The following is a 25,661-nucleotide window of genomic DNA, read 5'->3' on the forward strand; positions in this document are numbered from 1 at the left end:
TGCAGAATCAGTCTGTAGTCTAGGTATGTCTCCAAAAGTACATGCAGTACTTAAGAGATTACTTATATGTAATACGTAAGAGATTATTTATTCCAATTCATTGTAATTGAGGGTTTTTAATAGAGCATTACTTTGAAAAAGAAAATTTTGCAATCTCTTGAAATTGGTTAATTCTTGGTTTTCTTCTTTTTCCTATGCTTTGGTGATAGGATGAATGAGATCTGATTTGTGGGAATGGGAAAAGGATATTTTATTCTGTTGTCTAATCAACTTACAGTTCAGTATAACATGTCTTTTGCTAAATTTGAACTACATGTTAGAAACCTTTTTAAGATACTATGTCAATAGATTATTACTTTTTTGGTCCATAGACTGTTCGTATTTATAAAGAGCTGAAAAGCCTCTGCTGTGAGCACCAGGAAAGGGGGTCCAGTATAGGTCTCAATGGCCAGAACCACATAAGCACAGGTCTTGAATTCAAGTCTTGGTGCTTCCCACACAGACACATGAATTGGGGTGATTCTGATAGGACCCATCATCTGGGATCCTTGGCAGGGGAGAAAAATAAAAATCATAAAACAACTACAAAACACAAGGCTAAAAATCAGGCAAAGTTTATTCTCTGTCACTAGTGACCTGTATTTTCTCAGTGCCAAGTTAGTCTAATCTCCATTTACCATAAATGTCCTAATTTCTGAAGAATCACCTCCCACAGAGACCTTGGCTCACCCATGACTGCCTGCCTCTGTTACTAGGAATTGTGGGGGATCTGACTGCTGTAGGTGTGAGATGCTTTGGCCCTACAGCCAAAGCAGCTCAATTGGAGGCCAGCAAAAAGTTCGCCAAAGAATTTATGGACCGCCATGGAATCCCAACTGCGCGTTGGAGAGCCTTCATTAGGTCAGAAGATGCCTGCAACTTCATCATGAGGTAAGTGGAAGGTTGCTTAGAGGGCAGTGGTCTCATCATAAGGTTTAACTGTCCAGGGCATACGTGTAAGCATGTGTGTGTGTGCTTATTGCTGGGCTTCCAACCCAGGGCCTCACACGTGCTAGGTCCTACGCTCTTAACAGCTGAGCCATAGTCCCAGATGGTACCTGCTGATCGATCACCTTTGTATTGCAATTTTAGAGTAAGATTATTGGCAGCAGCTGTAAATGTAAATATTACCTCTTTCCAACATCAAAGTAAGTGTAATTCTGCACAAATATAATCACAGTCATGTGCCCTTGCAGAAAGAATGAGCCTTTTAATATTTATTATAACATTTTTTTGGTTTGGGGCCACAGTGTTCAGGGTTCACTCCTGACAGTGTTCAGGGGACCATATGGAATGCTGGGGATCAACATGGAAAGTGCCTTACCTGCTATACTATCATGCCAGCCCCTTATTTTCTAGGGGGAAATGTTACTTGATTCTGTTATCAGGCACTCTTCACAGCCTAATTGGCAAACTTTTTTTATCTTTTTATCATCTAAATGACACTTCATAAATAACGAGAGGAGAATCATTCCTTGGCATTTTGATATCCTTGACTAACTCTTCCACATTTCTTTGTTCTCTGTTTGGCAGAGAACCTTGAGCAACCATGTGTTGGCAGATACGTGCCTTTATCCCCTCTGTTGACACATCTTAGTTGGTTCGATTTCATTGATTCATTCTTCACCCCGCAGGATTTCATAGATACTGAATATTATTGTTTCCTAGTAACCACATGTCTACTGTAAGTAATGTTATTTGATTTGGGCGAGTCTCTTCAGAATTCCATTCTTCATCCTGACAGTAGAAAGCACTGTAACAACAATTTCATATGTGAATGATGTCCAGAAATGATCTTTGTCCAAGCTGGTACTGGACTCGACTTACACACAGCTACATCTGTCACCTGAATGCAAAAGCAGATCACTGTTTTGAGTTTTAAAGATCCCTCCATTATCTGCTCAGTGCAACTGCTTTATTCTTTCAAACCTTTTGCTTTTGTAAAATCATCTGTGAAAAGAGCAAAATTGGATCTACCATCTGATCTTAGCTCTAGGGAAGAAATCTTGGCAGGGAAAAAATATCCTGGCAGGAAACACCATCAAAAGGGTCTGATCGGCAGCTTATCTTCCTGCTTTTCAATCTGCGCTGTCACATGTACCAGCCCCTCTGTCCTTTTCTGCTTCTGAGTGGGGGGCGCTGACTGGGTACTGACTTTTGCTCTGTCTTAACAGTGCAGATTTCCCTGCTTTGGTTGTGAAGGCAAGTGGTCTTGCAGCAGGGAAAGGCGTGATTGTTGCCAAGAGCAGAGAAGAGGCCTGCAAAGCTGTGCGGGAGATTATGCAGGTAGGTTGATTTCTTTGAAGAAATTGATTTTCTCTGAGAATGGCACTTTTTTTTTTTTTTTTTTTTTTTTTTTTTGGTTTTTGGGCCACACCCGGCAATGCTCAGAGGTTACTCCTGACTGTGCTCAGAAATAGCTCCTGGCAGGCACGGGGGACCATATGGGACACCGGGATTCGAACCAACCACCTTTGGTCCTGGATCGGCTACTTGCAAGGCAAGCGCTGCTGTGCTATCTCTCCAGCCGAGAATGGCACTTTCAAGCTTACAAATGTTCCTTAATGTTTCTTAAGATAAGGAAATCCCATGGGGCCGGAGAGATAGCATTTCATGCAGAAGGTTGGTGGTTCGAATCCGAATCCGAATCCGACATCCCATATGGTCCCCTGAGCCTGCCAGGAGCGATTTCTGAGCTGAGCCTGCCGGGTGTGACCCAAAAACAAAAAAAAAAAAGACAAGGAAACCCCAGGGCCGGAGCTGTAGTGCAAGCTGTAGGGCATTTGGCTTGCAGGCGCTAGCCTAGGATGGTGTCCCATATGATCCCCCAAAGCCAGGAGCAATTTCTGAGTGCATAGCCAGGAGTAACCCCTGAGTGTTACTGGGTGTGGCCCCCCAAAAAAAGGGGGGGGCCCACAAAAAACAGACTGGAGAGATAATACAGAAGGTAAGGTGGTTTGCCTTGTATGCAGCCAACCTAGGTTCGATCCCTGGCATCCAATATGGTCCATCAGTAATGATTCTGATGCAAAGCCAGGAATAACCCCTAACACCTCCATGTGTGGCCCTAATTACCCCACCCCAAAATGGAAGCATCTCTGTTTCTACAAGGCTTCAGAAATGGAAAGTAGAGTACTAATGTGTTGATTCATACTACAAATGGTACCAAATGACAACCGTCAATTAAAAAGATACATTTTTTTCTTTTTTAAAATAATGTACCATAGGATAAAGCTTTTGGAGCGGCTGGCGAAACTGTTGTGATTGAAGAGCTGCTGGAAGGAGAAGAAGTATCAGTACGTAAATAGGGTAGAAGACACTGGTGTCATCTCTGAGCCCCATGACCAGGATTCACATCATCGTAAAACATGAGCCCTGGACATGGGGTGAAGCCTTGGGTTCAGTCTCTGGCACCACAAAAGTCACTACCCCAGCAGTCCCAAATGAACTTGCATGCATGCAATATTTGGGATAGAAATGGAAGCAATTATTTAATCTCATGATCATGCCCCACATATCAGTAGGATACTTGGATTTCTCTCCCACAATGTTTAAAGCTTAGGGCAGGAGAAAATACTTTCCTTTCTTGAGTCATTTGGTTTGTTCTGTCCTAGCGCAAAATTGACTTTCTTGGGTTCAGGGATGAGACTTTGTGGTAGGGCATGTGCCTCACCCAGGGCAAGTCCCAGGTTTGATCCCCAGTCCCACCACAAAGGCGAGGGTGGAGTTGACTGTAAAATCTTCCACTTCATATAAAATGCTTAGGGGTGTTTGTAATTTGGTTTATCTGCTTTAGGGAGAAAGATAAAAAGAAAAGCGGATGGGCAGGGCACTCCAGACAGTTCCCCAAACCCCACAGGAGTAAGCCTTGAGCCCCCAGGTGTGACTCCCAAGCCAAGGAATTAAAAAAGTGAAAAAGTGCAAGCTAGAAATCCTTGAAGAAGAGGAGAGGTGCGTATGATCTCCCACCTGGGTGCTCCCAGTAAACTGCCTGTCTGCTTTCTTCTACAGTGTCTGTGCTTCACTGATGGGAGGACCATGGCCCCCATGCCCCCCGCCCAGGATCATAAGCGGCTGCTGGAGGGGGACCAGGGCCCCAACACAGGTGGCATGGGTGCTTACTGCCCAGCTCCTCAGGTATCGCCAAGCTTGGTTTCCTGTGTTCTTTTGTCAAATGGTCTTCTATGGTTAAGGAGTAATTGAGGGAGCTGGAGATATAGCACAGCAGTAGGGCATTTGCCTTGTGTGCAGCCAACAAAGGACTGACAGTGGTTTGATTCCTAACATTCCATTTGGGCCCCCAAGCAAGTCAGGAGTGATTTCTGAGCTCTGAGCCAGGAGTAACCCCTGAGTGCTGCAGGGTGTGACCCAAAAACCAATTAAAAAGGAGTAATTGAGTTTTTTCGTAAATGAAAAATAAAAATCTCATCTCAAGTCTTAAAATTTCAGCTTTTCTAGACCTGTGGAGGTTAAAGTATGAGTTGAGCAGATTCTTCTAGCTCTTTTTTTTTGGGGGGGGGGGCAGGGGGAGTTGGGTTTTGGGCCACACCCAGAGTTGCTCAGGGGTTACTCCTGGCTGTCTGCTCAGAAATAGCTCCTGGCAGGCATGGGGGACCATATGGGACACCGGGATTCAAACCAACCACCTTTGGTCCTGGATCGGCTGCTTGCAAGGCAAACGCTGCTGTGCTATCTCTTCGGGCCCCTCTAGCTCCTTTTTTTATGCCTATTTTAATGCAGACTGTCTCCTATAGTTGAGAATTGTGTGTGAGAGAGATAGATGAATTGAGATCCGAGTCCACCATCACAATGGATAGATCGTGTATCTCCCTACAATTTCTGTTCTGGACAATTTCTTTATAGTTTTTATAGGAAATCTGTGTGGTATAGATGAACTGTCTCTTCAGAACCACACTTGTTCTTTTCCTGTCATAGTGTTGTGTTACAATTAATAATAGTGCCCTTTTGGATTTTTTTTTTATTAAAAGGGAAACAGGGCCCGGAGAGATAGCACAGTGGCGTTTGCCTTCCAAGCAGCTGATCCAGGACCAAAGGTGGTTGGTTCGAATCCCGGTGTCCCATATAGTCCCCCGTGCCTGCCAGGAGCTATTTCTGAGCAGACAGCCAGGAGTAACCCCTGAGCAACGCTGGGTGTGGCCCAAAAACCAAAAAAAAAAAAAAAAAAAAAAAAAAGGGAAACAAAACCGGGCCCGGAGAGATAGCACAGCGGCGTTTGCCTTGCAAGCAGCCGATCCAGGACCAAAGGTGGTTGGTTCGAATCCCAGTGTCCCATATGGTCCCCCGTGCCTGCCAGGAGCTATTTCTGAGCAGACAGCCAGGAGTAACCCCTGAGCACCGCCGGGTGTGGCCCAAAAAACAAAAAAAAAAATAAAATAAAATAAAAAAAGGGCCCGGAGAGATAGCACAGCGGTGTTTGCCTTGCAAGCAGCCAATCCAGGACCAAAGGTGGTTGGTTCGAATCCCGGTGTCCCATATGGTCCCCTGTGTCTGCCAGGAGCTATTTCTGAGCAGACAGCCAGGAGTAACCCCTGAGCACCGCCGGGTGTGACCCAAAAACCAAAAAAAAAAAGAAAAAAAGAAACAAAACCAAGCAGTATGTACTTTAGAATTTATAAGCATTGAATCTTTCATTTGACATAAATGATTTTAACATAAATAATGTTTAGTTTCTGTTATTCATCTTCAGGGGCCTGGAGTGGGCATTCACCTGGCCTACAACTAACCCGAATTCAATCCCAAACATCCCATAGAGCCCCCTGAGGAGTGATTTATGAGCCAGGAGTAAGCCTTGAGCAATACTGGATGTGGCTCAAAAACAACGCTAGAAAAAAAGACAAATTTGTTGACCTTCAGACTCTGAAGTTTATAGGCTTATAAAAGATGCATAGAGTCTGCTGAGATAGAACAGCAGCTAAGCCACTTGCTTTTGCTTAGCTAACCTGGGTTTGATCCCCAGCGTCTCATTTGGTCCCCCAGGAGTGATCACTGAGCACAGCCCAAGTAGGCTTAATAGTAAGTCCTCATGGAGGCTGGAGTGATAGCACAATGGTAGGACGTTTGCCTTACATGAAGCCTACCCAGGACAGACCCGGGTTGATCCTAGGTTCAATCTCTGACATCCCATATGGTCCCTGAGCCTGCCAGGAGTAACCCCTGAGAGTTGCTGTATGTGGCGCCCCCCCCCCCCAAAAATATAGCAAGTCCTCATATTGATTGACAAATACATAATCCAGTTTGTGCGGATGTATGTTTACCGTTTTCTTTCCTTTGGTGCTATTGCAGTAATCAGCTGCTCGCCAGGAGTCAGCCCTCATTTGTCTGCAGGGCTCACACTTCTGGTAGGAGCACAGATCTGGTGATTACCAGAGTCTCACATACTTGCCAATGTTGCACTTCCAGCCATGGCAGCAGCAACTTTTCTTTTTTTTTTTTTTTTTTTTGGTTTTTGGGTCACACCTGGCAGTGCTCAGGGGTTATTCCTGGCTCCAGGCTCAGAAATTGCTCCTGGCAGGCACAGGGGACCATATGGGGCGCCGGGATTCGAACCGATGACCTCCTGCATGAAAGGCAAACGCCTTACCTCCATGCTATCTCTCCGGCCCCGCAACTTTTCTTTTTTATCTTTAGTTTTTTCCCTGTAGTGCTCAGACCTTATTCCTGACCCTGCACTTAGGAATCATTCATTCCTGGTGAGGTTCGGGGGACCCTACAGAATGCCAGGGATCAAACCTGGGACAGTCACATGCAAGGCAAGGGCCCTACCTGCTTCCCACTGTACTGTCTATCACTCTGGTCTCCTGTTGTTTTTTTGTTCTGTTTTTCTATCATTTGGGAAGGGTCATTTGGGGGCAATACCAGGAAGTGCTTAGTCATTACTCCTGGCAGTCCTTGGGGGACTTTATGGGATGCCAGGGTTCGAACCTGGGTCAGCTATATGCAAAGCAAACACCCTATCCGATGTGATGGGGGCTCTTTGATGGCACTTTCATGCATCTGCCTGCTGTGCACTCCTGGGGGTGATATTGACACATATAGGATACCCATAACCAAATTCACAAGACAGGTGCTGCTTGTCCAGGTCCTGCTGCCTCTCAGTTTTATTTCCTGTTAGAGTTAAGGCTAAATGTCTCCCTAATAGAGTCAATGTAAGGTTTTAAAATTAAGTTCAATCATTGATGTACTCAGCCCATCTCAGGGTACATAAAGTTTTGTCTTTGGGGTACTACTTAAAAGAAACTATTTTAAATCCAATTATGTTGTGTCATCTGTTCCCTAGGTTCCTAAGGGCTTGTTAGTAACTATTGAACAGAATATTCTCCAGAAGACAGTGGACGGGATGCGTGAGGAGGCCACACCCTATGTGGGTAAGATCACAGATCTCATCAGGTGGTGCTCAGAGTCTCTTTGTCCCTGTGACAAACCTTGCCCTTTTTTTCTTTTTTCACCACCGCCATTTGTTTGTTTGAGACATACCAAGTGTAGTGCTAAAGGCTATGCTGTCTCCTGACCTCATGCTCACAGGTCACTCTTATCCTGGGCTTTCGGGACCTTTTGTGGTGCGGGAGGTTGAACCCAGTTGGCTGTATGCAAGGCGAGGACCCTACTTGGTCTGCTGTCACTCCAGCACTTGTTCTTTTTCCTTTTGCCTTTCTGTGGGGGCGTGATTGGGGGGAACACCTAGTAGTGCTCAGGGAGTACTCCTGGTTCTGCACTTAGGAATCTCTCCTATCAGGCATAAGGGGGGCATATTGGTGCCAGGGATTGAACCTCTGTCAACCACATGCAAGGCAAGCCCCCTGACAACTGTGCTATCTCTATCTCTGGGAGCCTTATACCACCTTTAATCAACCGCTATTGTAATGTTTTGGTTGTACCAAAACTTTACAAGTCTCTGTTCTAAATGTCATAATTGCAATGCAATCTTTATAGTAAATTGCCTTTTTTCTCTTTCAACATAGGTGTTCTCTATGCTGGCATAATGCTGACCAAGGATGGCCCCAAAGTTCTAGAATTTAATTGCCGTTTTGGTGATCCAGAGTGCCAAGTGAGTAATGAAAAATAAAAAAAAAAATACATGGGGCCCAGAGAGATAGCACAGCGGCATTTGCCTTGCAAGCAGCCGATCCAGGACCAAAGGTGGTTGGTTCGAATCCTGGTGTCCCATATGGTCCCCCGTGCCTGCCAGGAGCTATTTCTGAGCAGACAGCCAGGAGTAACCCCTGAGCACCGCCGGGTGTGGCCCCAAAACAAAATAAAAGAAAAACAAAAAACAAAACAAAACAAAATTAAAAAAAAAAAAAAAATACATGACCGAAGAGTTAGCACACCCAGTAGGGCTTTTGCTTTGCACACGCAACCCAGGTTCAATTCCCCAGCAGATACCACCAGGAATGATTCCTGAAAGCAAAGCCACATTTAGAGGCAGAGGGATAATACAGTAGGTAAGACTCTTACCTCGCATGCTGCCAACCCAGTATTGATCTCTGGCATTCTATATGGTCTCCTAAGCTCTGCTGAGTGTGTCCCAAAAAAGGAAAAAAAATAGAATACAGTCTTACATTATAGAAGGTTTATAGGTTTTTGTTTTGCTTTGGATAGAGCCAGGGATCAAACGTAAGGCCTTACAAATGCAAGACAAATGCTCTACCTCTGAGTGACATCTCTGGCCCCCAAAATGCAGGCTGTCACCTCAGAATTAAACAGCATTAGGGCCAGGGTAATAGCACAGTGGTAGGGCGTTTTCCTTGCACGCAGGCGACCTGGGACAGACCCGGGTTTGATTCCCAGCGTCCCATATGGTTCCCCAAGCCTCCCAGGAGCAATTTCTGAGCACAGAGCCAGGAATTTAGTCATCGGGATTAAAATAATAATAAAAATTAAAAAAGGAAAAGGAAGAATTAAACAGGATCGAGCCTCTAGTTCCTGGGGAGCAGTATCTGCAGATTCAGCTGGGTGCTGTGGGGAGCAATAGTGTGTGTTAGGCCTATGCTGGTTGGGACTGGGTGAAAATTGAATAATTTTTCCTGCTATTTGCGTTGTATTTGCATTGTTTTTGGTATTCTAAGGAAGGTGGAGAGGCTGGACATGTTCTTTTTTTTTTTTTTTTTTTTTTGGTTTTTGGGTCACCTCCAGCGGTGCTCAGGGGTTACTCCTGGCCCTATGCTCAAAAATCGCTCCTGGCAGGCTCAGGAGACCATATGAGATGCCAGGATTCGAACCACCGTCCTTCTGCATGCAAGGCAAACAAACGCCCTACCTCCATGCTTTCTCTCCGATTTAGCTCTTTTTTATATACGGAGCTGAGCAACCACATTCCATGGGAGTGGTACTGGGGAACCAGATAGGCCCTGGGCATTCAGGGCAGGTTATGTTACCTGAGGGTGCACCCAAGGCTGCCCCTTGTGGCCACAGGAGCCAGGTGGAAATCTCAGTTGTTGCCTTGTTCATGTGTTTTCAGGTGATCCTCCCCCTGCTGCAGAGCGATCTTTACGAAGTGATCCAGTCCACCTTGGATGGCCACCTGCTCACATCTCTGCCCGTGTGGCTGGAAAACCGTACCGCCATCACTGTTGTCATGGCCAGCAAAGGGTACCCCGGGGACTATGCCAAGGGTGTGGAGATCACAGGTGAATATTGGGGAAGCCAGAAGCAGAGTTAAGAGTGGCACAAAGGACTTCCTCTCTTTTTTTTTTTGCTTTTTGGGCCACACTCGGTGACACTCGGGTTACTCCTGGCAATGAGCTTAGAATCGCTCCTGGCTTGGGGGGACCATATGGGACACCAGGGGATCAAACCTAGGTCCATCCTAGGTTAGCATGTGCAAGGCAAACGCTTGCGCCACTGCTCCAGCCCCTTCTAAATTCCAAAAAGACTAAACATAGGTCTACATAAATAGAATAGTGGGATTCTTTTCGGAGGTGGGAGTTAGTGGTGCCATCCCAGCAGTGCTCAGATTATTTCTGGCTCTATGCTCACGGGTGAAACCTGGGAGTACTTAGGGGACTCAGTATGGTCCCACGGATTCGAACCCAGGTTGGCCTTAGGTTAAAGCAAATACGTTACTATCTCTGTACCCATTTTCTAGGAATTATTTTGACATTACCATGTTGCTGTGGTATGAATATTCTGATATCCAAAATTGCTAGGGTTTTGGTGGGGCTTGTTTTTGTTTGGGGTCCATACCCAGTAGTGATCAGGTGTTGCTCCTGACTCGGGGTTTATGGGACCATCTGGGGTATCAGAGATTATCTCAGTTTGGCTGTGTGCAAGGCAAGCACTCTACCTACTGTGCTATCTCTAACATATCCTGCTTCACAAGATGGTGGTAGACCTTCCAGCTCAGTGTATGTATATAGCAAGCAGGTTATCTGGCCCATTGAACTCTGGCTCCAGTATTCCCAGCTGCCGTAACCCCTGAGAACTGTTGGCTGAGGCCCCCGAAACAAAAAACCAGAAATGATGGGAATAAACAAACATGATTATCAGAATAGTTCTTAATGAATCCATTTGTTTTATTTATGTAGACCTGTGTTTAGTCATTTTAGAATTTAGGAATTACAGTCATGTAGTAAAATTACATGTGAGAGCTTTAAAGCCTCACAAAATAAGAACAGGAATTTTAAACAAAGCCAAGACTTAAATTTTCATGGGGCTGGAGTGAAAGCACAATGGGTAGAGTATTTACAATGCATGTAGCTGACCTAAGTTTGATCCCCAACATCTCATATGGTCCCCTGAACCTGCCAGGAGCAATTTTTGAACACAGAGCCTAGTGCCACTGGGTGTGGCTCAAAAACAAAATAAATTTTTAAAAAAATTTTAAGATTTTTGAATGGAGTGTGGGAAACATTACTGAGGTAGGACATTTGTCTTGCATGTAGCCAACCTGGGTTTGATCCCCAACATTCCTAAGAATCCATCAGGAGTACTTTTTGAATGCAGAGCTAGGAAAGCCTGAGCATTGCCAGGTGTGACCCAAAAACAAGAAGGTTTTTTTCCTAATTTGAGGTCAGAGAGACAGTATCATGGATAGGGTGCTTACCTTGCACATGGCTGACCTGGGCTTGATCTCCCACATTTCATATGGTCTCCTGAGCCCCGCCAAGAGTCATCCTTGAGCACAAAGCCAGGAATAAATACTGAACACTGCCAGGTGTGATCCAATAATAAAACTACAAAAAAAATTCTTTGAGCTGAATCTATAGCACAGCAGGTAGGGTGATTGCTTTGCATGCAGCTGACCCAGGTTCTATCTCTGGCACCATATAATGTCCCCCAAGCCCCACCAGCCATAAGCCCTGAGTACCATCAAGTGTGGCTCAAACATTAAAAATTTTATTTTGGGGCCGGGCGGTGGCGCTAGAAGTAAGGTGCCTGCCTTGCCTGCGCTAACCTTGGAAGGACCGTGGTTCGATCCCCCGGCATCCCATATGGTCCCCCAAGCCAGGAGTAACTTCTGAGTGCATTCCAGGAGTAACCCGAGCGTTACCAGGTGTGGCCCAAAAACCAAAAAAAAAAAAAAAAAATTATTTTTCGGGCCCGGAGAGATAGCACAACAGTGTTTGCCTTGCAAGCAGCCGATCCAGGACCAAAGGTGGTTGGTTCAAATCCCAGTGTCCTATATGGTCCCCCGTGTCTGCCAGGAGCTATTTCTGAGCAGACAGCCAGGAATAACCCCTGAGCACCGCCAGGTGTGGCCCAAAAACCAAAAAAAAAAATTTATTTTTCAATTTCTCTATTTGGGAGTGATTAAGAAGTTGGGGTGGCAGAGAGGGCACAGGATTTAAAGCACTTTCCTTCTTGCTGCCTAACCTCCCTTGAGTCCAAGAAAAGAAAGGAGTGGCTCCTGAGCACTGCCGTGTGTGGCCTCTCACCCCCCAGGAAATAACAATCGGTGTTGGCATCGACAAACTGCAACTGCCACATGAACCTGAGCATCGTGGGAATAAAGAAATGGGATAAGAGTGTATTTTTTATTGTGATCTTAGTTACTGACCATGCATCGAGGGTGTAGGAGTACCCTTAGCTGTTTTGCGGTGTACCCAGAGATAATTTTTCCTGGCTGGGCAGGCCTGACAGGTCAGTGCTCTGGGCCTGACATGGGGACACGGGACAGTGGTGCTATGAGTTCACAGTGTTGGCATTCGCCCTTCAACAGTTCAGGGCACCCCCTCCAGCTGTGTTCTAGGCTTTGCGGACTTTTCTTTTTATTCTCTGCCTTTGGGGGTGGGGTTTCACGTCTGTCAATGCTGCAACAGGGTGCGGCTGATGGGACAGGTTCCCTGCCATCCAGATATCAAATCGTGGTCGCTATGGCTGACCCCCAAATGTAGAGGAAGTACTTAATGCCTTGGGAGGTTTCACCTCAGCCCAGCAATACTCTTTTTTGTACTTTTATTTGGAAGACTATAACTCTTCCCTTTTATTTTTTTTTTTTTCTTTTTTTTTTTTTTTTTTTTTTTTTGAGTTCTGCTATCAAATGCAGGTTTTATTTTATTTTTTGATATATAGGGATAATCTTCATTATTTTTAGCTATTCCATCTTGTGAGGAGGAAATAACTTGGCGAGTTTTTTCTCTCATTGCTTTTGCCCCTGCACCATTAAAACAGTGCTGCTAGAAGTATTAGACTTGGACAAGATTTCTGCCTCTTAGGCTTCTTGGCAAGATTTAGTTTAAGTGAGATGAAAATCTGAGATGGATCTCTCAGTCACTTTCCAAGCTCTTACGTACTGTTAAAGCAAATAATACATGATATGTGCTCTCTTTCAGGCTTCCAAGAGGCTCAGGCCTTGGGACTACAGGTGTTCCAAGCAGGCACTGCCCTAAAAGGGGGCAGAGTGGTAACTAACGGGGGCAGAGTCCTCACTGTCACTGCAATCCGAGAAGATCTCATCTCTGCCCAACAAGAAGTCAGTAAAGGGCTGGCAGCCATAAGGTTTGAGGGAGCTGTGTACAGGAAGGACATCGGTTCTCAGGCCATAGCTTTTCTCCGGCAGCCCAGGTAACTCCCACTCAGGTGCTCAGGGTAGCAGAAGAACTCTGCAGAGAAGTCTGTTGAGGCTATGGGTGCTGCTTGTTTGGCATGTATGAGGTCCCAGGTTCAATCCTTTGTACTTCCCCAAAGAGAAGAAAAATCCGTTATCTCCACTAGGCCCTACATGCTGATCTTTCTCAGTTTTGTGTGTGTGTGTGTGTGTGTGTGTGTGTGTGTGTGTGTGTGTGTGTGTGTGTGTGTGTGTGTGAGTGAGACAGGTTTTGGGTCACACTTGTTGGTGCTCAGGTGTTACTCCTGGCACTGGCGGAGGATCATATGGGATGCTAGAAATGAATCCAGGTCAGCCACAGGCAAGGCAAATGCCTTCTCTACTGTACTACATTCCAGCCCTGATTTCTCTGTATTTAGATTAATTCCAAGCTAGGTAATAAAGGTATTCGAGTTAAATGCCACTTCATGACAACTTTGTGTTAGAAAAATAGAGCAAAATCCTAATAAAGGGGAAGCATGCATGCGGAGAGATAGCATGGAGGTAGCAGTTTGCCTTGCATGCAGAAGGACGATGGTTCAAATCCCTGCAACCCATATGGTCCCCCAAGCCTGCCAGGAGCAATTTCTGAGCCTAAAGCCAGGAGTAATCCCTGAACGCTGTCGGGTGTGACCCAAAAAAACAAAAAAATAAATAAAGGGTTTTTTTCACATTATGTACATTAAGTACATGCAAGTAAGTTATTCTTTAGTAAAGAGATGGAGAGTATTGAGCTCACTGATTCACGTAGTTCTGGGTTCAATCCCCTGCAACCCCACACAAGCACACATACATGCACACACGTGTACATACACACACACAGGGTTTTGTATTTCTATATTTGCCTTATATCATGGTTCCTGATTCCCAAAGAATTCAAGATGAAAATAATTAATCTTGTAACTCAATTGGATTTTGCTGTAAACATGAGAGCCTTTGTTACTACGTTTATTCTGTAAAGGCTGGAATGTATTTGTAACTCCTTAACTCATTGACATGTACAGCTTTTCCTTTGAACAAACAATAAACTACTACTTGAAACGTGGATGTTTTGATTTCTTTTTCTTTTTTTGGGGGGTTGGTTTTGGGGCCATACCTGGTGACATTCAGGGGTTACTCCTGGCTCTGCACTCAGAAATCGCTCCTGGCTCTGGGGATTATATGGGATGCCTGGGGATCAAACCGCAGTCTGTCCTAGGCTGACCTAGTCAGCCGCGTGCAAGGCAAATGCCCAACCTCTGCACCCCCGCTCCGACCCCTATTTTGATTTCTTAAGTAGACATCACATTTACTGTTGTTTCTTTCTGAGTTTTTTTGTTTGTTTGTTTGGGTTTTTTTGTTTTTGGGCCACACCCAGTGACGCTCAGGGGCTACTCCTGGCTTGCGCTCAGAAGTCGCTCCTGGCTTGGGGGACCATATGAGACACCGGGGGATCAAACCGAGGTCCGTCCTAGGCTAGTGCTGGCAAGGCAGACACCTTACCTCTAGCGCTACCGCCCGGCCCCTGAGTAATTTGTTTAAAGACACAATTAGGGGCCCGGAGAGATAGCACAGCGGCGTTTGCCTTGCAAGCAGCCGATCCAGGACCAAAGGTGGTTGGTTCGAATCCCGGTGTCCCATATGGTCCCCCGTGCCTGCCAGGAGCTATTTCTGAGCAGACAGCCAGGAGTAACCCCTGAGCACCGCTGGGTGTGGCCCAAAAACCAAAAAAAAAAAAAAAAAAAAAGACACAATTAGACATTTTTTGGTACATGTACTAAGCCCAGGGCCTCATAAATGAAATATTTATTATTGAAACATCCCCACCTCGGTAAGCAAATGCCTAAAGTTTTAACTTGGGAGTTTAGATTATGAAACTGGGACTGGGGAATTTGTTCTGGGGACTGAGCACTGCTTTATATGCAAAACCTGGGTTCATTTCCTGTCACCACATAGATTCTCCCACCACAAAGTATGACACAAAAACATCATGTTGGGGCCACAAAGAACAGTACAGCAGGTAAGGTGCTGGCCTTGCACATAGCCTACCCAAGTTTGATCCCCAGCCTCCTGAACTTCACATTATGATCCCTGAAAGAAGAGAGGAGTAAACCTTGAGCATGCCCGAGTGTGACCCAAAGCACACATCCAACAAAATGACAAGGCTAAAATGTTATGTTTTTTTTTTTTGTTTTTGGGTCACACCCAGCATCGCTCAGGGGTTACTCCTGGCTCTGCGCTCCTGGCAGGCTCGGGGAACCATATGGGATGCCAGATTCTAACTGTCAGTCCTGGATGGGCTGCATGCAAGGCAAACACAAACACTACCACTGTGCTCTCTCTCTGGCCCATATATTTTTGTATTTTTAATGGGGATGTCCCCTGTGGAGCCAAAGGCCTTGGGACCACTCCCAGTGATGTTCCTAGTGACAAAGCCGTTTCCATCCTGCAGCTCTGGAGTGCCAGAACCATCAATACTTTGCTGGTTTTGAATTTAAAACAGGGACTTGAGTGGCAATGTAGCTGCTTCTTGGGAAGAAATGGTTTTGGTTGGATTTGGGTGGTTTTTGTAGAATTGGGCCACACCCAATGATTCTGAGGGTGCTTACCCCTGACGCTGCTCTCAGGAATCACTCCTGGAGTTACTCAGGGACCCTATCCGATGCAGAAGATCAAATTTAAGTTGGCCACATGCAAGGCAAACACCTTCCCCACTGTGTTGTTGTTGCTCCAGCCCAAGAAAGTTTTTGTTTTAACTAGAACTCATTCTAAGTGTGATGCTGTGCTGCCAAGGTTTTTGGTGTGAACTACCAAATCTTTCAGTTTTATTTGTCCCTGAGCATCTTGTTTCTAATAAAAACAGGAAGTTCTTCATGCATCATCCTGTTCCACGAGCCCAAATTTGCTGGTTCTCAAGCTTCTCAAACTCGGTGCCACTCATTAATTAGCCTCTCAGCACATTGCTCCAACATGTCTACATCAAAGATGATCTTGTGTTGTTTCTTCTTAATTAGAAGGAAATGAAAATTATAAGGATAAAGTGCTATTTTTGTATTAGACGCACAGTTTCCTTATTTCAGGACTTTTTTTTAGAAGTATGTGTGTCAGTTTCCTTATTTCAGGACTTCTTTTTAGAAGTGTGAGTATGTGTGTGTGTGTGCACATGCATGTGTTCTCATGCACAGCCCTCTCAGAGCATCTGGTCTCCCCTGCCCCACTAATTCTAGTCTTATAAAGTTGATGGTGGTGCCAGAGATCAAACCCAGAGCCTCAAGTGCGAGGCATATGTTCTATCACTGAGCCACCTCCCTAGCCCTTGTTACTACATTTGGCCTCCATTTTGACACCCCTTTCCATGTTCAAACTGCCAGGAGAATGGCTGTCAGAAACTAACAGTCTGTTATACAGCAAGGAGAAGCATTTCAGGGTGGGATGAGAGTGTTAAGTTGGAAGAACATTTTTCTTTTACTTACCCCCTACCTCCAGGAGGAACATTTTTCAACAGAGGAGACAAGTGAATTATAGTGGTTTAAACATAGTTCAAACCTAGACCAGAGAAATGAGAGTTTATGGGTGAGGCAGCATCAGAGGGAATCTGGAAATTACTAGTGACATTTATGATTTAACTTGTAACTTCCCTGCATGAAGCTGATCTTACTGTTTTCTTGTTTCAACTCTAGGGGCATCACTTACAAAGATTCCGGTGTCGATATTACAGCTGGAAATAAGCTAATCGAAAACATTCGTGATCTTGCCAAAAAAACCTCCAGACCAGGTACATACAACCATTTCCTTTGCTAGTTCATTAATTGTAGACATTATAAACTGATTTGGGCTTTGTAGTTTGTAGGGAAAATAATTTTCCAGACTAATAATGTCTAGTTGTCCCCAATCTTTGTTAATCCAAGTCCACAGTCTCTCCACAGTATTTGTCTCTAAGACTAAGAAAAGCTCTTTTTTTTTTTTGTTTTTGTTTTTGTTTTTGGGCCACACCCTGCATTGCTCAGGGGTTACTCCTGGCTATCTGCTCAGAAATAGCTCCTGGCAGGCACAGGGGACCATATGGGACACCGGGATTCAAACCAACCACCTTTGGTGCTGGATCGGCTGCTTGCAAGGCAAACGCCACTGTGCTATCTCTCCGGGCCCAAGAAAAGCTCTTATGGGGCCAGAACAATAGCACAGCAGATAGGTAGGGCATTTTCCTTGCATGCAGTTGACCCGGGTTTGATCCCCAGCATCCCCTATGGTTCCCGAGCCTGTCAGGAGTAATCCCTGAGTACCACCAGGTGTGGCCCAAACCACCCCCCTCCCAAAAAAGAGAAGCTCTTACTGGGCCAGAGCGATAGCACAAGAGGTAGGACATTTGCATTTCATGTAACTGACCCTGGGGTTCCAGGTTCAGTCCCCAGTATCCCATATGTCCCCTCAAGCCCTCCAGGAGTTATTTCTGAGCACAAAGCCAGGAGTAACCCTGAGCGCCGCCAGGTATGGCTCCAAACCCTCCCCCAAAACAATCTTTTATTTAATTTTAGGCTGTGCCTAGGGTCTACACCTGTCCCTGCACTCAGGTCCATGCAGTCCTCAGGATTAATAAACCCAGGCCTCTCACATGCAAAGCAAGTGCTGAGCCCTTGAGTCAGCCCTTTCAGGAAAAGCTAGATTTTGTCTGTTTTTTTTTTTTTAATAATTCTTGTACTGAAAAAGAGGAAGAAAAGGGAGACTTCAAGTCAGAAAGTTGTAAACTACTGTGGCCAGAGAGATAGTACAGTGGTTGGGCATTTGCACGCAGCCGATCCAGGACAGAAGGTGGTTTGAATCTCAGTATCCCATATGGTCTCCTGTGCCTGCCAGGAGTGATTTCTGAGCACAAAGCCAGGAGTAACCCTTGAGGCCACTAGATGTGACCCAAAAACCACAACTGAAAGGAAAAAAAAATAGTTGTAGACTACTTATAAATTAGAGATACAATTTTTTTCTTTTTCTTTTGTGTGTGTGTGTGTGTGTGTGTGTGTGTGTTTAGGCCACACCCACTGGTGTTCAGGTGTTGATCCTTTCTCTGCACTCAGGAATTACTCCAGGTTTTGCTCAGGATATCCTATAGGATGCTGGAGATTGGACCCAATTCGGCTGTATGCAAGGCAAATCCCCACTGTACTATTGCTCCAGCCCCACAATTTTTATTTGTTTGTTTGTTTGTTTATTTTGAGGCCACACCCAGCGGAGTTCACCTAGTTACTTCTAACTGTATGCTCGGGAATCACTCCTGACAGGCTTGGGGGACTACATGGGATGCTGGGAGTCAAAACCAGTTCAGCTAAGTGCAAGGCAAATGCCTTCCTATCTGTGCAATTGCTCTGGCCTCTTTTTTTTTTTAAGCAAATTGTGATTATTGCCTCACTGTATGAATAGTGTATACATATATAAAATGTTTAAATTTTTGTGAATTCCAAGTTTGTTGCCTGTTGAAATTGTTGCCAAATATGTTATGAAAGCTTTGCTCCTGTTTTCTTCTAAGTGTCTTGTTGATTTAGGTCCCTGAGTCATTGTAAATTAACTTGAATAATGTGTTCTATTAAGGTCCAACTTAAATCTTTTACATGTAGATCTTTCTAGTTTTTCCAGCACCATTTGTTGGGGAAAAAAATTGTAATCAAATCACAGAGAGACAGAGCTAAAAAGTTGTTGATTGGGTGTTTTTGGTTTTTTTTTTGTTGTTGTTATTTGTTCCAACATCCATCCCTTCACTAGTGCTCATTTCCCACCTCCAATTTCCCCAGATTTCCCTAACCGTCACCTGCAGCCTGCTTCTATGATCTCTCTCTCTCTCTCTCTCTCTCTCTCTCTCTCTCTCTCTCTCTCTCTCTCTCTCTCTCTCTCTCTCCCCTTCACACTCTCTTCCCCTCTCCCTCCCTTCCCCCATTCTTATCTAGGATATCAAACTCAGAATGTCTACTACTTCAATGTTTAATCCCATTCTTTTTGTGATGTTCTCTCCCACTGTTAGGCAAATCTTGTCCTGTCTGAACCATTCTTAATTTGGGAGCAGCTCCTACTTTGCCACTCACTCTTCCCTTCTCCACAGGCTGTGCTGTTGATCTTGGAGGCTTTGCTGGTCTCTGTGATGTGAAAGCAGCTGGTTTCAAGGATCCTCTTCTGGTCTCTGGGACAGATGGCGTTGGTACTAAACTGAAAGTAAGCCATCATCTCTGAATGTGTGACAGAGAAAGGATTTATGGGGGGTGTTGAATGCATACATGTACTGAAAACCATTCCATGTAACCACATTGTTTGACTACAGCATCTGCCCTTTGCTTTGTCTGTTTGCTCTTGGGATGGCCACACCCAATGGTGCTTAGTACTTACTGTAACTAGGCTCTGCCCTCAGGGTAGTTTTGGTAGTCCTGGTAGTTTTGGAACCCTCTGGGTGCCAGGGAATGAACCCAGATCTGATGCATGTATGGCAAGCAATCTGCCTGTTTGTACAGTCATTCAACCTCATCTGCCTGTTTCTGATAGTACTTGGAGTTTATTTCCACCTGGAAAGTAGGGAAATAGTTCTACAGGGAAGGTGCTTGCCTTGTAGGTAAGTGCCTAACCAGGTAAAATCCCAACATCCCATAAGGTCCCCTGTGTACTGCCAAAGCTATTCCTGAGTGCAGAGCCAAAAATAGCCCCTGAGTATTACTGGTTGTGACCCCCCCAAAAAAAATAATAAAATAACATGCATAAAAGGAAGAAAGGAAATATTTTTGGACCAAGTAACTGAACCCAAGTTTTGTCTTGAGCTACCAGAAGTCAATCCTTGTCAAAATATCAGGATAATTCTGAGTCTCCCTTGATGCGCCTGTGGATGCCCTTTTCCGTAGGTCGCCCAGCAGTGTAATCAGCACGATACCATCGGGCAAGACTTGGTCGCCATGTGTGTGAATGATATTCTGGCCCAGGGCGCCGAGCCCCTCTTCTTCCTTGATTACTTCTCCTGTGGAAAACTTGACCTTGTCACGGCTGAAAGCGTCATCGCGGGTATTGCTAAGGCTTGTAAAAAAGCTGGATGCGCTCTGCTTGGTACGCTACCCCATTCACACCCTGTCTTCTAACTGTAGGCCAGGCCCATGCACAGAAGCCACGGGGCCATTCTGACTGACAAGGGCCTGACACAAATGAAGATGAGGTGATGCCACCTAAAGAAAGCAGGGTAGGGTGGGGGCTCCCCCTGGGCCCTTATCCCTTCTTCCAGGGTTTCTCCCTGCATTCAGATTTTTTTTCCACCTTTTTCAACCCTTCTTTCTGGGTTACTTCCTCCAGAGAAGATGTGGGTTCCTCCCTGACTGGCACAAATGTAGCCCTTCTGGCATTCCCAGTCCTGCCTTACGTTCACAGAACAGTCATGGAGCCAGGAAGGAAATCACTCCTGGCAGGCTCAGGAAACCATATGGGATTTGGAGGATCGAACCCAGGTTCGATCCAGGTCTGACCCATGTCGGCAGCACGCAAAGCAAAAGCCCTATCACTGTGCTATCGCTACGGCTCAAGTGGAAGCATTTTTTTTTTTTTTTGGTTCTTTATGTTTTGGGGCCATACCTGGTGTTGCTCAGGGTTACTCCTGGCTCTGAACTCAGAAAGTGCTCCTGGCTGGCTCAGTGGACCATTTGGAATGCCAGAGATCGAGCCTGGGTTCATCCCAGGTCGGCAGCATGCAAGGCAAATGCCCTACTGTTGTGCTATCACTCCATCTTTAGCGGAAGCATTTTTTAGGGCCAAAGAGAAAGCCAGGGGACTGGGTTGAGCACTTGCTTTGCACACAGGAGGCCCAGGTCTGATGGGAACAGCCTCCAAGCACCAACCCTGATATAGTCCCTGAACAAGGCAGATGTGTCCTTAAAATATGCTGCACCCCCCCCAAAAAAAAAAAACTCTTGGAAACTGCTATTGAAATAGCATGTGCCACCAAGCCTTCATTCCATGAAAGTTTATTTTTATTTGGGGTGGTAGGGAAAGCTTCCAACAGTCTCTGGGGACCATGAAGTGCCAGGAATCAAAGCCAAGGCTCCAGGGCTGGAGCAATAGCACAGAGATGCTTAGGGCTTTGCACGCGGCAGATGTGGGTTTGATCCCCAGCATCCCTTATGGTCCCCCAAGCCTGCCAGGAATTATTCATGAGCACATAGCCAGGAGTTACCTCTGAACACTGCTAGGTGTTGCTCCAAAACAAAACCAAAAAAAGGCAAAGGCTCCAACATGCAAAGCCTGAACTCCTCCCATTCGGGAGGGAGGGAGAGAGAGTCAGAGAAACAGACAAGACACATATTACACTATCTTTACTTATGTTCCCACGTTCCTGCCAGGCGGGGAGACAGCAGAGATGCCCGACATGTACCCACCCGGAGAGTATGACCTGGCGGGCTTCGCTGTGGGTGCCGTGGAGCGGGACAAGCAGCTACCACGCCTGGGCAGCATAATGGAAGGAGATGTGGTCATCGGGGTCGCTTCCTCGGGGCTTCACAGCAACGGCTTCAGCCTGGTGCGCAAGATTGTGGAGAAATCCACCCTCAGTTTCTCCTCCCCTGCACCTGCAGGTTGCGGTGCTCACACCTTAGGTGAGCACAGATGTGGGTCCCATCTTCAGCTCAGAGCCCAGGCCTGAGCCACCACCACCCCACTCCCTGCAACACAGAGCCTCTCACGACATACGTAGTGTCGCTTCCTTCTAATGAAGACAATGTGCCATCATTGTCTCCATAGACCTGTTGGTGCAGCATGCTGAGAGGCCTAATCAGTGAGTGACACTGAGTCCTATACGCTTGAGAACCAGGAACTTTAGCATAGAGGGATAGAATGATTCGTGAAGAAATCTGTGAAATTGCCTCATAACAAATGGGGGTTAAGCAAAAGAGAAAAAAAGTAAGGGGAGTAAAAAAATGGCCAAAGCAAGAGTACAGTGGGTTGTACTCTAACCTGCCTTGCATGCAGCCAACTTAGGTTCAATCCTATGTATAGTGCCCTGAATACAGGGCCAGGAACAAGCCCTGAGCACAGCCAGGTATGACCTTAAATATAAAAAGGGAGGGTGGGAGCTGGAGCTGTAGCAAAGTGGAAAAGGTGTTTGCCTTGTATGTGGCCAACCTGGGTTCAATTCCTGGCATCCCATATGGTCCTGCTAGCCTGTCCAGAGTCATTTCAGAATCAGGAGTGACATCAAAATGTAGCCAAAAACAATGAAAATAAAAAGGGAGTAGAAATTGGATTTGAGGGACTGGAGAGATAGCATGGAGGTAGGGCATTTGTCCTGCATGCAAAAGGACGGTGGTTCAAATCCTGGGATTCCATATGGTCCCCTGAGTCTTCCAGGAGTGTTCTCTGAGTGTAGAGCCAGGAGGAACGCCTGAGCACTGCTGTGTGTGACCCAAAAACCAAATAGTAAGGAAGGGAGGAAGGGAGGGACGGAGGGAGGGAGGGCGGGAGGGAGGGAGGGAGGAGGGAGGGGAGGAAGGAAGGAAGGAAGGAAGGAAGGAAGGAAGGAAGGAAGGAAGGGAAGGAAGGAAGGAAGGAAGGAAGGTAGGAAGGAAGGAAGGAGAAGGGGAGGGGAGGGGTGGGAGGGAGGGAGGTAGGGAAGGAGGAAGGGAGGGAAGGGAGGGAGGGAAGGAGGGAAGGAAGGAGGAAAAAAGGAAATGGATTTGAGTAGACCCCAGTCTTTTTTTGTTTGGTTTGGTTTTTGGTTTTGGTTTTTGGGTCACACCCAGCGGCACTCAGAAATCACTCCTGGCAAGCTCAGGGAGACCATATATGAATGCCAGGAATCAATCCCAGGTCCATCCCTGATCAACTGTGTGCAAGGCAAATGCCCTACTGCTATGCTATTTCTATAGCCCTGTCTTATTATTTAAAATCCTAACAGAGTGATGGGGAGATTGCTCAGGCCAAAAGGTCCCTGCTCTGTGCACGATCACCCCAGCTCCAATCCCTGGCTCCACACTTGGTCCCTGAACGCCATGTCTGACCCCAAACATTATCCATCATCCCTGCTGCCCAGGGATGTTCAGTGGTTTTGAGGTAAAGTCTTTGGCAGTGCTCAAGAGCACTCTCCATCTTCTGCAGGGTCTTCTCTGGATATTTCTCAGTGTCATTTGCTTTCCTCCCATGACAGGAGACTTGCTGCTAACTCCAACCAGAATCTACAGCCGCACCCTCTTACCTGTCCTGCGTTCAGGACACGTCAAAGCTTTCGCCCACATTACTGGTGGGGGACTGTTGGAAAACATCCCCCGTGTCCTGCCTCCAGGACTTGGGGTGCACTTAGGTAAGCTTGCCAGAAAGCCCTTCCATGCAGAGAACTGCTGGGAGAAATATGACTGCAGGTACAGGAGACACTTCTCCAGGTCAGCAGTGCACCTGACATGACATATAGGCAGATCAAATTAGTGGTGATGGATTCCCTCTTTGCTCTGTCCATTTGGGTCGCTGCCCTCACTTTATCTCCTTTCAGTACCCAGCTCTTGTCCAGAGTGATCATTTCCAACTATTATTGTCCTAGTGGTCCCTTCTATGCCCTAACTACTCTCCACTCTTTGTGGCAAGCTCCTACCATGGATGGGTCCTCCTTCTTAGAGGCCCTCGTCTCTAATTATATCCTGCAGATGAGTGTGCTCATTCCATGTGTCTGACCCTCTCCCTCTGACTCTTTTCACTCGCCTGAACTCTTTATGTCTATCCATGTATCAGCAAATTTCATGACTTTGTTTTTCCTAACAGCTATATAGTTGTCCATTGAGTGGCTATACCACAGTTACTTTGGCCACTCCTTTTGTTCTTGGGCATTGGGTTGCTTCTGGAGTCTACCTTCTGTGACCCTAGTTATACTATAATCTCTCTCATTTTATACATTCTCTGTTTTCCTGCTTTGTGCATGACGGTGGGCAAGTTAACATCTGCGCCCATTACAGATGCCAAGAACTGGAGGATCCCTGGGGTCTTCTCCTGGTTGCAAAGGGAGGGACATGTCTCCGAAGAAGAGATGGCCAGGACCTTTAACTGTGGCATCGGGGCTGTCCTCGTGGTCTCAGAGAAACAGCAGAAAGTGGTCCTGTGTGAACTTGAGAAGCAGCAAGAGGAAGCCTGGGTGATTGGCATGGTGGTCACCTCTCCAGAAGGTAATTGCTCCTTGTGTGGTGCTCTTAAGTTCAGAGGCCTATTCATTCCCACCTCTGTACCAATCATTGTGGCCCTACTCCCAGTAGACCAGAGTAAGGTGACATCACCTTCTCCATATCACTCCAACTCTCCTGACTCAGGGCTTCAGCATCTGCAGTCACAGACATACAGCTGTGTCATCCCATCTTCCAGTTTCCCCAGACAGTGGGGCATGTGAGTGAATAAACAGTCACCTTAGAGGAGAAAGGGAGCAGTTTGGGAAGGCAGTATGCATTCTCCTCTTGTGTGTCCTGAGTCACCCCATAATGGATATCTGTTTTCTAGCAGATGTTGGTATCAGCTCCCCCACCTTCCATGCCTTGGCCCAGGGGTTCACTCTGGTTCTCTGAGAGCTTGTCTCAGAGTGAAGTGAACACCTCTGCTGTCAGGCTCTTCTCAGCTTGGCAGAACAAGTGAGGTCGTTGGGATTGGCAGGACTCAAGCTGGCAGTGCAGCAGAAAGCCTTGCCGAGGTTCATAGAGAGCCCCCAAGCTGTGCTCTCACATGGGTACAGGTTGCACCAGGGTCAAGGCAGGTTCATTAGCTCCTGGGAAGTGTCTGGAACCCTTGGTCTTCAGCTCATGATGCAGTGGAAAAGGAAATTCTCTCTCCCTCCCCTCCCCCCTCACACCCCCCCCCCCTTGCTTTGCTTGGCTCACATGCCAGCCCTTGAGTCCAGAGGACAGAAGTGATAAACACAGGTTGGGAGATAAGGAGATCTCGTGCAGCTAGTAAGAAAGCTGCGTCCTGACACTGAGAAACCCTGAGTGCTGCTCACACTGGAATGTTCTACACTTGACACACAGATCTCATCCTCGCAGATCGAACCGTCTGGATGTAGCCTCTGCCTCTCCATGAATTGCTGTATTTGGCATCATTACTGCTCATTCACAGTAGTTTGAATTGCAGGCTCTCCTCGTGTGACTGTCAAGCACCTAATTGAAACGATGCAAATGAACCACACCGTGGTGGGAAATGGGATCCTGGTGGAGAATGGCACCCTGAAACCGGACAAGGCCAGAGTAGCTGTCCTTATCTCCGGGACAGGTGAGCACCTGGAGCTGGAGACCTTCTCATCTCTTCCTTCCTCAGAAGCCTGTTGAGCTGCTGGACTAGGTAGAAGGAATCAGTGAGGAACATTTTCTGGTCTGTGGCCTTCCTTGCTCTTTCCATGTTCCTTGTCACGGGAGAGGAAACAGACATGGAAAGAGACACTAGGAAATGAGGAAGCCTGAAATGCCACCTTGCATCCTAGCTGGGAGTTGGAACGTCTTAAAAGAGTTGAAGTTTTGTTGGTTTGGGGGCAGCACCCAATGGTGCTCAGATTACTCCTGGCTTTGCAGGCTCAGGGGGCCATATGGGATGCTGGGATAGGACCCATGTTCGTCCTGGGTCAGCTGCATGAAAG

At 46.3% G+C, this 25,661-nt stretch overlaps 1 protein-coding gene across 1 annotated transcript in view; it reads left to right on the forward strand.

Moving 5' to 3' along the window:
• GART (phosphoribosylglycinamide formyltransferase, phosphoribosylglycinamide synthetase, phosphoribosylaminoimidazole synthetase) overlaps window positions 1-25,661 on the forward strand; it is a 36,233-nt gene that overhangs the window by 7,383 nt on the left and 3,189 nt on the right. The window contains exons 4-18 of the mRNA XM_049785752.1: window positions 756-930; window positions 2,214-2,325; window positions 3,267-3,335; window positions 4,051-4,176; window positions 7,337-7,424; window positions 8,019-8,104; window positions 9,518-9,686; window positions 12,831-13,062; window positions 16,744-16,838; window positions 19,149-19,258; window positions 19,933-20,131; window positions 21,412-21,663; window positions 23,211-23,363; window positions 24,007-24,213; window positions 25,163-25,300. Of these exons, the coding sequence (XP_049641709.1) occupies window positions 756-930; window positions 2,214-2,325; window positions 3,267-3,335; window positions 4,051-4,176; window positions 7,337-7,424; window positions 8,019-8,104; window positions 9,518-9,686; window positions 12,831-13,062; window positions 16,744-16,838; window positions 19,149-19,258; window positions 19,933-20,131; window positions 21,412-21,663; window positions 23,211-23,363; window positions 24,007-24,213; window positions 25,163-25,300 (2,211 nt within the window). The remainder of the gene's footprint in view (window positions 1-755; window positions 931-2,213; window positions 2,326-3,266; window positions 3,336-4,050; window positions 4,177-7,336; window positions 7,425-8,018; window positions 8,105-9,517; window positions 9,687-12,830; window positions 13,063-16,743; window positions 16,839-19,148; window positions 19,259-19,932; window positions 20,132-21,411; window positions 21,664-23,210; window positions 23,364-24,006; window positions 24,214-25,162; window positions 25,301-25,661) is intronic.

The sequence above is a fragment of the Suncus etruscus genome, chromosome 13, assembly GCF_024139225.1.
Source record: "Suncus etruscus isolate mSunEtr1 chromosome 13, mSunEtr1.pri.cur, whole genome shotgun sequence".
Taxonomy (NCBI): domain Eukaryota; kingdom Metazoa; phylum Chordata; class Mammalia; order Eulipotyphla; family Soricidae; genus Suncus; species Suncus etruscus.